Here is a 13,255-nt window from a genome sequence, read left to right on the forward strand (position 1 = left end):
GTGGTGATGGTGGGTGGTAGCTGTGGTGATGGTGATGGTAGCTGTGGTGATGGTGATGTAGCTGTGGTGAGAGGTGGTAGTGTTGGTGATGGTGATGGTAGCTTTTGGTGATGGTGGTTGTAGCTGTGTGTGGTGGTGGTAGCTGTTGGTGATGGTGGTTGTAGCTGTGGTGTGGTGATGGTAGCTGTTGGTGTGGTGGTGGTAGCTTTGTGATGGTGATGGTACGCTGTGGTGATGGTGATGGTAGCTGTGGTGATGGTGGTGGTAGTGGTGGTGTGGTAGCTGTGGTGGTTGTGATGGTGATGGTAGCTGTGGGTGTGGTGATGTAGCTGTGGTGGTGGTGGTGATGGTAGCTGTGGTGGTGGTGTGGGTGGTGGTAGCTGTGGTGGGTGGTGGTGATGGTAGCTAGTGGGTGGCTGAGGTGATGGTAGCTGTGGTGGTGGTGGTGGTGATGGTAGCTGTGGTGGTGGTGGTGGTGATGGTAGCTGTGGTGGTGTGGTGGTGCATGGTTAGCTGTCGATGGTGGTGGTGATGGTAGCTGGTGGTGGTAGCTGATCGGTAGCTGTGGTCGGTAGCTGTGGTGGTGATGTAGCTGTGGTGGTGCTGGTAGCTCGTGGCTGGTGGTGGTGATGGTGGCTGATGGTAGCTAGGGTGGGTGGTGATGGTAGCTGTGGTGGTGGTGGGTGATGGTAGCTGTGGTGGTGTGTGGTGATGGTAGCTAGGTAGCTTGTGGTGGTGATGGTAGCTGTGGTGGTAGGGGTGGTGATGGTAGCTGTGGTGGTGGTGGTGGTGATGGTAGCTGTGGTGATGGTGATGGTAGCTGTGGTGATGGTGATGGTAGCTGTGGTGATGGTGGTGGTAGCTGTGGTGATGGTGGTGGTAGCTGTGGTGATGGTGATGGTGATGGTAGCTGTGGTGATGGTGATGGTAGCTGTGGTGATGGTGATGGTAGCTGTGGTGATGGTGGTGGTAGCTGTGGTGATGGTGGTGGTAGCTGTGGTGATGGTGATGGTAGCTGTGGTGATGGTGGTGGTAGCTGTGGTGATGGTGGTGGTAGCTGTGGTGATGGTGGTTGTAGCTGTGGTGATGGTGATGGTAGCTGTGGTGATGGTGATGGTAGCTGTGGTGATGGTGGTGGTAGCTGTGGTGATGGTGGTGGTAGCTGTGGTGATGGTGGTGGTAGCTGTGGTGGTTGTAGCTGTGGTGATGGTGGTGGTAGCTGTGGTGGTTGTAGCTGTGGTGATGGTGGTTGTAGCTGTGGTGATGGTGGTGGTAGCTGTGGTGATGGTGGTGGTAGCTGTGGTGATGGTGGTGGTAGCTGTGGTGGTGGTAGCTGTGGTGATGGTGGTTGTAGCTGTGGTGATGGTGGTGGTAGCTATGGTGTGGGACCAAGCCCTATTCCCCCCCACCTTTCCCACCCTTGACCATGTGGTGGGGAGGGGGAATGGATGAATGAGGGGAGGGGGGAAGACATCCCCTCATTAGAAGGAGGGGAACATTACAAATGGCGGTAGAAAGTATTTAGAAAAAAAAAATTGGAAATACGAGAGCAGCTGAGGTAGTCTGTCCCAATTTCCTATTCCAGAAGCATTCATGAACAAGGAGGAATTGAAATTGGAAGTCGATTGAAATAATGCAAATGAGTCCCCATTCTTCTGTCCTGCCTCTCCCCTTCCTTCCCCTTCCTTCCCCTTCCTTCCCCCCCTTCCTTCCCTCCCTTTCCTTCCCCCTCCCCTTCCTTCCCTCTCCTTCCTTCCCTCCCACCTTCCTTCCCTCCCCTTCCTTCCCTCCCCCCTTCCTTCCCTCCCCTTCCTTCCCTCTCCCCTTCCTTCCCTCTCTTTCCTTCCTTCCCTCCCCTTCCTTCCCTCTCTTTCCTTCCTTCCCTCCCCTTCCTTCCTTCCCTCCCCTTCCTTCCCTCTCCCTTTCCTTCCCTCCACTTCCTTCCCTCCCCTTCCTTCCCCCTCCCCTTCCTTCCCTCCCCTTCCTTCCTTCCCTTCCTTTATGGTATGTCTCTCGCCCTATTTGATCTAAGGGGGGGGGGGGGTTAGGTTAGGTAGGGGAAATGGTTAATAGTAAAATTGCATTGACCGCTCGGCGTATGGGACGCTCTTGACGCATTTTCTAATCCGTTGCGTCATTGTAATTTCTAATCTTGATAGTCGTGTGTTGGGGGGGGGGAAAGGCCCCCTTTCGGAAAAGGCCCGGTGTATGGAAATGGTTGGCCATTCATCCGGGGAAGGAGAGAGAAGAGTGGGAGGGCTATTTAAAGATGGCCTTTTTTTTAGTTCACACTTCACCTCGCAGGTGAGAACTGCCGAGGGACATTACGAGTCTGGAGGGAACTAGAGAGCCACTGACGCGTCTGAGCGTGACCTTACCTCACACAATAATGGGGGGGGCGGGGCGGGGTCAACTTCACAGCAGCCCCTCCGCCATTGGCTGCCTACTGGCGCGGCAAACCAATTAGAATTATGATTGTGTGTTGGAGGAGCCTGTGTGAGGTGCTGTGTGTGTGTGTGTGTGTGTGTGCATAAACCCCTCCTTCCCCCTTCCCCCCCACAGTGTGTGGTGTTGTGGGGGGGGTTCGACACACGGGGGCATGTCCCCAGGTTGGGATCCCTCCCCAGCCCTCCACCGCCGCCGCGAGTCGACCCGGGGCCCCGTGGATCCTGCCGGAGGCTCCGTGGATGGAGAGAAAACCCCCCCACACCCTCACCCATGGCACTTCATAAACGCTGTCGCAGTCACCTTCCGTGGGGGGCTCACGTGCCCGTACCGTGCCTCTGTGCACCGCCGGTACCAGCTGTACCTGCGGTGCACAGACGTGGACACCGTCAGGTCAAGAGGGCCTTCTGCAGGAGTCTTTGACCTCCACGACCTCCCCTTCGGCGTGAGGGAGATCCTGAACTCCCCCAGATATAAACACACACAGTGGACTCAGTTGGTGGTGGTGCTGTTGGCTTCGACGAACAGCTCAGGAGATCAAAACTCGACGGCCTTAAAACGTTTCCACGACACCACCTCGTTCCTGTTGGCCCAAAGGGGCTTTGACCCCGGGGAATGACGACTCTTCACCCCCACAACGACCTCGAATCATGACTAATACGAGCAATTACAGACGAGAGAGAGAGAGAGAGAGGGCAGCCAGCTTTCTATCTCAGCGCCTCACCATAGCTATCCAAAGAGCAAATGCGACTTGCATTAACAGCTCAATTATGGTAATTTATAAGTTATAATATCTAACAATCATGTTGCGTTTCACTAATGAGCATCTGGTTACCTGTATGTCGTCCCTTAGATTTATATCAGTGAAATAGAAAAATAGTGAAGTTTGTAGGGGAAGAAAATGTATCAAACTATCTTTGAAAAATAGTTCTTTTTTTCCAAAGTAATTTCCATAATCTTTCCTGAGGCTATGAGGCCTATATCTATCTATCTATCTATCTATGTTGTCGTCCCATGATCCCGTACGAAAAGCCAGTCAAGTCCACTTGGAGGGACCATAGACCACCAGATGTGGTAATGTTGTATGAATGTTTGTGTGGGATGACCACAGGACCTCTGGGGAGTCTATTTGGTCAGTGTCTTCAATATGGTAGTTACATCTTGGGCAACAGGCATCTTGTGAATTGCTCGTTCAATCGTTTTAACATTGGAGAGATGTGTCGCGTCCAGGACGCAGAGGAGAAAGTGTAACCAGTTCATTCCTGGGGGATGTAGTTTCAAATTTAGTGTACGTATGGCAGAGCGCTGCTTAGGGTTAAGTTGTTTGGTGCCTTACCAGTCGTTACGGTATATGTATATGTATATAATGAGCCAAACTCGACCCTTAACATATTTTCGGTAACTTGTAAGTTTGACCTTCTGTCGAAGACTTAGTAAGCCATAGATAAGATACGTATATAAAGTCCTCATCTTTCAAACCTTATTCCACTTCTGAACCCAAAAAAAGATAAATAACATAAACGTACTTTTAAGTTTAAGGATTTAAAGTCTATTTCTGTTTTCTTTCCCTCCCATTTTCTCCCTTCCGGGGTAAGGGGGGGGAAAAAAAGGGAAATTCTTTTGAAGATCTTAGATGAGCCAGTGGGAAATTTCCCCTTGCCTTCATGTTTTATTTATGATCGACTGGTTCAACTCCCCCCCCCACCCCCCAACCCCCCCAAGGCAAGGGCAAGACGACCGCTTTGGGCCGCTTGGAAAAAAACGAAAAGAAAAAAACGGGGTATTTTTTTTCCCCATTTTTTTCTACTTTAAGTTTAACTCTCACAAACGAAAAATAGATATGTATATATGTATGTCTGTATATATATATATATATATATATATATATATATATATATATATATATATACAGAGAGAGAGAGAGAGAGAGAGAGAGAGAGAGAGAGAAGAGAGATATCCCAAGCAATTTAGATACATTTCAACGTAAAATTTCACTTTTTTTTTCCCTGAAGCTCTTCCATGTATTTTGTTTTCAGAGTTGACGTCTGTAGACGCGTTATCCCTTCTAAGTCCCCCCCCCCCACCCCCCCACTTTCTACGTGGGTTAGCCCTGTTTTCTCCCCTGCCCGTTCTCTCATCTCTCTCTCTCTCTCTCTCTCTCTCTCTCTCTCTCTCTCTCTCTCTCTCTCTCTCTCTATATATATATATATATATATATATATATATATATATATATATATGTATATATACATTCTCTCTCTCTCTCTCTCTCTCTCTCTCTCTCTCTCTCTCTCTCTCTCTCTCTCTCTCTCTCCCCTACTGCACCCCCACCCCTCTCCTTCCCTTCGTACGAAGTGCCCCTCTCACTCTCCCTCTCCCTCCATGCGAAGTGCCCCTCTCACTCTCACTCCCTCCCTCTCCCTCCCTCTCCCTCCCTCCGTGCGAAGTGCCCCTCTCACTCTCCCTCTCCCTCCCTCCCTCCCTCCCTCCGTACGAAGTGCCCCTCTCACTCTCCCTCCCTCTCCCTCTGTGTGAAGTGCCCCTCTCACTCTCCCCTCTCCCCAGAGTGCAGCTGCGCGAGGACGGGACGCTGGTGATCAAAGAAGTTCTTCAGACGGACGAGGGAGAGTACGTGTGCCACGCCACCAACCCTGCCGGTGAGAGGAGCTCTCCCCCGGCCATCCTGGATGTCATAGGTCAGTGAGAGGGTGTTGGGAGAGGCGGCGAAAGGGTTGGGAGGAGGGGGAGGGAGAGGGGAGAGGTGGGTGAAGGGGAGGGAGAGGTGGGAGAAGGGTTGGGAGAAAAGGGAGAGGTGGGAGAAGGGTTGGGAGAGGTGGAAGGAGGGGAGGGAGAGATGATAGGAGGACTGGGAGAGGGTTAGGAGAAGAGGGAGAGGTGGGAGAAGGGCTGGAAGAGGTGGGAAGAGTGTTGGGAGAGGTCTGAGGGAGATGGGAGAGGGATTGCTAGGGCTGGGAGAGGCGGGATAGGTGAAAAAGAGTGTGGAAGAGGTGGGAAAGGGACTGGGAGAGATAGGAGAAATGGGAGAGGGCTGGTAGGTGTGGAAGAGTTGGGAAACTGGAATGCACGATGTGGAACAGACTGGGAGAGGAAGATACCATGTGAAAGAGATTAGACAAATGGAGAGAGAGAGAGAGAGAGAGAGAGAGAGAGAGAGAGAGAGAGAGAGAGATGAAAGACACTGAGTAGACAAATATGGAAAGAGTGAAACGAAACGTGGGAGAAAGAGAGAGAGGGAGAGAGAGAGCAAAAAGTGTACGAGAAAAAGAGAACGAGAGGAAACTTTATATATATCCAAGCAAAGTGACTCTACTTGCTCACGCCTCTCCAGGCAAAGTTCACAAAAAAAAAACTAACTTTCCACATAAGCGAGACTGTATCTCGTCGCTGTTCACAATAACATGATGTAACACACCAGAGATGAACATGATTTTTCACATCCATTTTTCACCGTATTGAAAAAATTAAACTGGATTAGTTTGATCTGGGCTCTCTCTCTCTCTCTCTCTCTCTCTCTCTCTCTCTCTCTCTCTCTCTCTCTCTCTCTCTCCCACGTTTCCCATTTCTCTTCACATTTGTCTGTTTATCTCTCTCTCTCTCTCTCTCTCTCTCTCTCTCTCTCTCTCTCTCTCTCTCTCTCTCTCTCTCTCTCTTCCCCACGCTTCCCATTTCTCTTCACATTTGTCTGTTTATCTCAGTGTCTTTTATCTCTCTCTCTCTCTCTCTCTCTCTCTCTCTCTCTCTCTCTCTCTCTCTCTCTCTCTCTCTCTCTCTCGTTTATCACATCTTCAGACAGATTGACACAAAAAATGTGTGAAAAACGAAATGTTTCGCAGCAACAGTATTATTTCTCCCGTGGTTTTATCTGCATTTGATATACACTATGGCGACGGGAATGGATGAAGGCAGCAAGTGTGGATGTGTACACGTGTGTATATGTCTGTGTATGTATACGTTGAAATGTACAGGTATGTATATGTACGTGTGTGGGCGTTTATGTATATTCTTCGTCTGTTTCCTTACGCTACCTCGCTAACGCGGGAGACAGCGACTAATTATGATAGACATATATATATATATATATATATATATATATATATATATATATATATATATGGGGGTTGTTAGGGAGGTGAATGCAAGAGTTTTGGAAAGAGGGGCAAGTATGAAGTCTGTTGGGGATGGGAGAGCTTGGGAAGTGAGTCAGTTGTTGTTCGCTGATGATACAGCGCTGGTGGCTGATTCATGTGAGAAACTGCAGAAGCTGGTGACTGAGTTTGGTAAAGTGTGTGAAAGAAGAAAGTTAAGAGTAAATGTGAATAAGAGCAAGGTTATTAGGTACAGTAGGGTTGAGGGTCAAGTCAATTGGGAGGTGAGTTTGAATGGAGAAAAAATGGAGGAAGTGAAGTGTTTTAGATATCTGTGAGTGGATCTGGCAGCGGATGGAACCATGGAAGCGGAAGTGGATCATAGGGTGGGGGAGGGGGCGAAAATTCTGGGAGCCTTGAAGAATGTGTGGAAGTCGAGAACATTATCTCGGAAAGCAAAAATGGGTATGTTTGAAGGAATAGTGGTTCCAACAGTGTTGTATGGTTGCGAGGCGTGGGCTATGGATAAAGTTGTGCGCAGGAGGATGGATGTGCTGGAAATGAGATGTTTGAGGACAATGTGTGGTGTGAGGTGGTTTGATCGAGTAAGTAACGTAAGGGTAAGAGAGATGTGTGGAAATAAAAAGAGCGTGGTTGAGAGAGCAGAAGAGGGTGTTTTGAAATGGTTTGGGCACATGGAGAGAATGAGTGAGGAAAGATTGACCAAGAGGATATATGTGTCGGAGGTGGAGGGAACGAGGAGAAGAGGGAGACCAAATTGGAGGTGGAAAGATGGAGTGAAAAAGATTTTGTGTGATCGGGGCCTGAACATGCAGGAGGGTGAAAGGTGGGCAAGGAATAGAGTGAATTGGAGCGATGTGGTATACCGGGGTTGACGTGCTGTCAGTGGATTGAATCAGGGCATGTGAAGCGTCTGGGGTAAACCATGGAAAGCTGTGTAGGTATGTATATTTGCGTGTGTGGACGTATGTATATACATGTGTATGGGAGGGGTTGGGCCATTTCTTTCGTCTGTTTCCTTGCGCTACCTCGCAAACGCGGGAGACAGCGACAAAGCAAAAAAAAAAAAAATATATATATATATATATTTATATTTATATATATATGTGTGTGTGTGTGTATGTGATTGTTTTATATAATTTTGCCACTACTACAAGTAGTAGAAGTAGTAGTAGTAGGAATAGTAATAATAATGATAATAATTATAGTAATAATAATAATAATAATAATAATGATAATAATAATGACAATGATAATAATATTAATAATAGTAATAATAATAATGACAATAATATTGATAATAATGATAATAATAATATAAATGATAATAACATTATTATTATTAATGATAGAAATAATAATAATGTTAATAATAATATTATTATTATTATTATTATTATTATTATTATTATTATTATTATTATTATTATTATTATTATTATTATTATTATTATTATTATTATTATTATTATTATTATTATTATTATTATTATTATTATTATTATTATTATTATTATTATTATTATTATTATTATTATTATTATTATTATTATTATTATTATTATTATTATTATTATTATTATTATTATTATTATTATTATTATTATTATTATTATTATTATTATTATTATTGATAATGCTAACCATCTAATCTCCCCGGTACCCCGCTGTCTTATCTACCCCGCTGTCTTATCTACCCCGCTGTCTTATCTACCCCGCTGTCTTATCTACCCCGCTGTCTTATCTACCCCGCTGTCTTATCTACCCCGCTGTCTTATCTACCCCGCTGTCTTATCTACCCCGCTGTCTTATCTACCCCGCTGTCTTATCTACCCCGCTGTCTTATCTACCCCGCTGTCTTATCTACCCCGCTGTCTTATCTACCCCGCTGTCTTATCTACCCCGCTGTCTTATCTACCCCGCTGTCTTATCTACCCCGCTGTCTTATCTACCCCGCTGTCTTATCTACCCCGCTGTCTTATCTACCCCGCTGTCTTATCTACCCCGCTGTCTTATCTACCCCGCTGTCTTATCTACCCCGCTGTCTTATCTACCCCGCTGTCTTATCTACCCCGCTGTCTTATCTACCCCGCTGTCTTATCTACCCCGCTGTCTTATCTACCCCGCTGTCTTATCTACCCCGCTGTCTTATCTACCCCGCTGTCTTATCTACCCCGCTGTCTTATCTACCCCGCTGTCTTATCTACCCCGCTGTCTTATCTACCCCGCTGTCTTATCTACCCCGCTGTCTTATCTACCCCGCTGTCTTATCTACCCCGCTGTCTTATCTACCCCGCTGTCTTATCTACCCCGCTGTCTTATCTACCCCGCTGTCTTATCTACCCCGCTGTCTTATCTACCCCGCTGTCTTATCTACCCCGCTGTCTTATCTACCCCGCTGTCTTATCTACCCCGCTGTCTTATCTACCCCGCTGTCTTATCTACCCCGCTGTCTTATCTACCCCGCTGTCTTATCTACCCCGCTGTCTTATCTACCCCGCTGTCTTATCTACCCCGCTGTCTTATCTACCCCGCTGTCTTATCTACCCCGCTGTCTTATCTACCCCGCTGTCTTATCTACCCCGCTGTCTTATCTACCCCGCTGTCTTATCTACCCCGCTGTCTTATCTACCCCGCTGTCTTATCTACCCCGCTGTCTTATCTACCCCGCTGTCTTATCTACCCCGCTGTCTTATCTACCCCGCTGTCTTATCTACCCCGCTGTCTTATCTACCCCGCTGTCTTATCTACCCCGCTGTCTTATCTACCCCGCTGTCTTATCTACCCCGCTGTCTTATCTACCCCGCTGTCTTATCTACCCCGCTGTCTTATCTACCCCGCTGTCTTATCTACCCCGCTGTCTTATCTACCCCGCTGTCTTATCTACCCCGCTGTCTTATCTACCCCGCTGTCTTATCTACCCCGCTGTCTTATCTACCCCGCTGTCTTATCTACCCCGCTGTCTTATCTACCCCGCTGTCTTATCTACCCCGCTGTCTTATCTACCCCGCTGTCTTATCTACCCCGCTGTCTTATCTACCCCGCTGTCTTATCTACCCCGCTGTCTTATCTACCCCGCTGTCTTATCTACCCCGCTGTCTTATCTACCCCGCTGTCTTATCTACCCCGCTGTCTTATCTACCCCGCTGTCTTATCTACCCCGCTGTCTTATCTACCCCGCTGTCTTATCTACCCCGCTGTCTTATCTACCCCGCTGTCTTATCTACCCCGCTGTCTTATCTACCCCGCTGTCTTATCTACCCCGCTGTCTTATCTACCCCGCTGTCTTATCTACCCCGCTGTCTTATCTACCCCGCTGTCTTATCTACCCCGCTGTCTTATCTACCCCGCTGTCTTATCTACCCCGCTGTCTTATCTACCCCGCTGTCTTATCTACCCCGCTGTCTTATCTACCCCGCTGTCTTATCTACCCCGCTGTCTTATCTACCCCGCTGTCTTATCTACCCCGCTGTCTTATCTACCCCGCTGTCTTATCTACCCCGCTGTCTTATCTACCCCGCTGTCTTATCTACCCCGCTGTCTTATCTACCCCGCTGTCTTATCTACCCCGCTGTCTTATCTACCCCGCTGTCTTATCTACCCCGCTGTCTTATCTACCCCGCTGTCTTATCTACCCCGCTGTCTTATCTACCCCGCTGTCTTATCTACCCCGCTGTCTTATCTACCCCGCTGTCTTATCTACCCCGCTGTCTTATCTACCCCGCTGTCTTATCTACCCCGCTGTCTTATCTACCCCGCTGTCTTATCTACCCCGCTGTCTTATCTACCCCGCTGTCTTATCTACCCCGCTGTCTTATCTACCCCGCTGTCTTATCTACCCCGCTGTCTTATCTACCCCGCTGTCTTATCTACCCCGCTGTCTTATCTACCCCGCTGTCTTATCTACCCCGCTGTCTTATCTACCCCGCTGTCTTATCTACCCCGCTGTCTTATCTACCCCGCTGTCTTATCTACCCCGCTGTCTTATCTACCCCGCTGTCTTATCTACCCCGCTGTCTTATCTACCCCGCTGTCTTATCTACCCCGCTGTCTTATCTACCCCGCTGTCTTATCTACCCCGCTGTCTTATCTACCCCGCTGTCTTATCTACCCCGCTGTCTTATCTACCCCGCTGTCTTATCTACCCCGCTGTCTTATCTACCCCGCTGTCTTATCTACCCCGCTGTCTTATCTACCCCGCTGTCTTATCTACCCCGCTGTCTTATCTACCCCGCTGTCTTATCTACCCCGCTGTCTTATCTACCCCGCTGTCTTATCTACCCCGCTGTCTTATCTACCCCGCTGTCTTATCTACCCCGCTGTCTTATCTACCCCGCTGTCTTATCTACCCCGCTGTCTTATCTACCCCGCTGTCTTATCTACCCCGCTGTCTTATCTACCCCGCTGTCTTATCTACCCCGCTGTCTTATCTACCCCGCTGTCTTATCTACCCCGCTGTCTTATCTACCCCGCTGTCTTATCTACCCCGCTGTCTTATCTACCCCGCTGTCTTATCTACCCCGCTGTCTTATCTACCCCGCTGTCTTATCTACCCCGCTGTCTTATCTACCCCGCTGTCTTATCTACCCCGCTGTCTTATCTACCCCGCTGTCTTATCTACCCCGCTGTCTTATCTACCCCGCTGTCTTATCTACCCCGCTGTCTTATCTACCCCGCTGTCTTATCTACCCCGCTGTCTTATCTACCCCGCTGTCTTATCTACCCCGCTGTCTTATCTACCCCGCTGTCTTATCTACCCCGCTGTCTTATCTACCCCGCTGTCTTATCTACCCCGCTGTCTTATCTACCCCGCTGTCTTATCTACCCCGCTGTCTTATCTACCCCGCTGTCTTATCTACCCCGCTGTCTTATCTACCCCGCTGTCTTATCTACCCCGCTGTCTTATCTAACCGTCAAGAAATTACTCATGGGTAGTTTTCTTGTATATGGATTTTTATAAAATTTATAGTATTAGTGTTTGACAATTTCCCACCAAATTTTTTTTCTAGATTTTTATAATTTCTTATAACTATATAAAATTAAAATTTAATTTAATTTGTGTTTTTCTGAGATTATTTGCCGAATTTTATTCAAATCAAACGCGTTATGTTTCCATCGATTAGAACCAGATTTTTAAGACTTTTATTCAACAATTTTTAGAGAGAGGAATAGTAAAGTGAAATCTAATTATTCTTTTTCCATAAATTTATTTATTGCAGGTTCTTTCTGTTTTTACTCCTGTTTAGAAAATAGTTTGGGTTGTTCACTACTTTCTGTATTTTTTCCATCACTTACAAAAGAAAATATATTGAACCAATTTCCCGGTGAAAATTTACGTATGTTTTTGTCTTTGAATTTTTAGATGAATTTTTCATGAATGATGAAATTTACGACTGTTACCCCTCTTTTTTTGTGAATTTTTCCCATTTATTGGTAAATATTACAAGTTTTGTTGTCTCTTATCCCATTTTCCCTTTCATTGGCGAAATCATGATTTTGATCACTTTTTTGACCTATTTTCCCACTTAGAGGGATATTTTTATAAGTTTTTGGATTTTTTTGGCCTATTTTCCCAATTATATGGATGATTTTATGAGTTTATAGATTTTTTTGGCCTATTTTCCCAATTATATGGATAATTTTATGAGTTTATAGATTTTTTGGCCTATTTTCCCAATTATATGGATATTTATATGAATTTTTAGATTTTTTGGCCTATTTTCCCAATTATATGGATAATTTTATGAGTTTTTGGATTTTTTTGGCCTATTTTCCCAATTATATGGATATTTTTATGAGTTTTTGGATTTTTTTTGGCCAATTTTCTCAATAATAGGGATATCTGTATAAGTTTTTGGATGTTTTTGTGGATTTTTCTCATTTTTTGTGTCCGTCCCCCTAAGTTGTGTTCTTGGCTCCGTCTCCTCACAGCTGCGCCTCGCGTGGTGGAAGTCCCTGGTGACGTGGAGGTCGAGGAGGGCGCCGCCCTTCTGCTGGTCTGCGCCGTGCAGGGGTTCCCAGTCCCTTTGGTCTACTGGACCCGCGAGGGATCGCAGACCATCCTCCCGGCCTCCCGCACGCCCATGGCCCCTACCGTAGGAGGCGTCGAAGGGGAGGAGCAAGAGGGCCTGGAGGGCGTGAAGCTGACCTACTCCGTGAGCCGCGCGGCGAGGCACAACTCCGGGCGCTACGTCTGCGGCGGGGTCAACAGCGCCGGAGGGGTCATGACCCGGGTCGGGGTGCGGGTGAGGCCGGCCCACCTCCTCCCGCCGCCCATCATCTCCGTGGCGCCCACCAATCAGACGCTGCCCATCAGAGGTCACGCGGCCATGACCTGCCGTGTGTGGGGGTCGCCCCTCCCCACGGTGACCTGGAGACACAACGGGAGGCTTGTGACCTCCACCCACCGCAGGTCACTCCTCCCTGATAACACCTTGACCATTGACGGTGAGGCACGCACACCCCACGCACTTACCACGCACTCTACTGGTGCTAGAAATTGTTGGAGTGTGTGGAACTCTACTGGTGGTAGAGAGTGTTGGAGAGTGTGTGGAACTCTACTGGTGCTAGAGAGTGTTGGAGTGTGTGTGGAACTGTTTAACGCACTCTACTGGTGCTAGAGTGTGTGGAACTCTACTGGTGCTAGAGAGTGTTGGAGTGTGTGGAACTTTATTTACCACGCA

General features: G+C 47.6%; 1 protein-coding gene across 1 annotated transcript in view; it reads left to right on the top strand.

Moving 5' to 3' along the window:
* LOC139748814 (roundabout homolog 2-like) overlaps positions 1-13,255 on the top strand; it is a 399,946-nt gene that overhangs the window by 336,663 nt on the left and 50,028 nt on the right. The window contains exons 5-6 of the mRNA XM_071662244.1: positions 5,011-5,141; positions 12,504-13,019. Coding sequence (XP_071518345.1) covers positions 5,011-5,141; positions 12,504-13,019 — 647 coding nt within the window. The remainder of the gene's footprint in view (positions 1-5,010; positions 5,142-12,503; positions 13,020-13,255) is intronic.

The sequence above is a fragment of the Panulirus ornatus genome, chromosome 5 (assembly GCF_036320965.1).
Source record: "Panulirus ornatus isolate Po-2019 chromosome 5, ASM3632096v1, whole genome shotgun sequence".
Taxonomy (NCBI): Eukaryota; Metazoa; Arthropoda; class Malacostraca; order Decapoda; family Palinuridae; genus Panulirus; species Panulirus ornatus.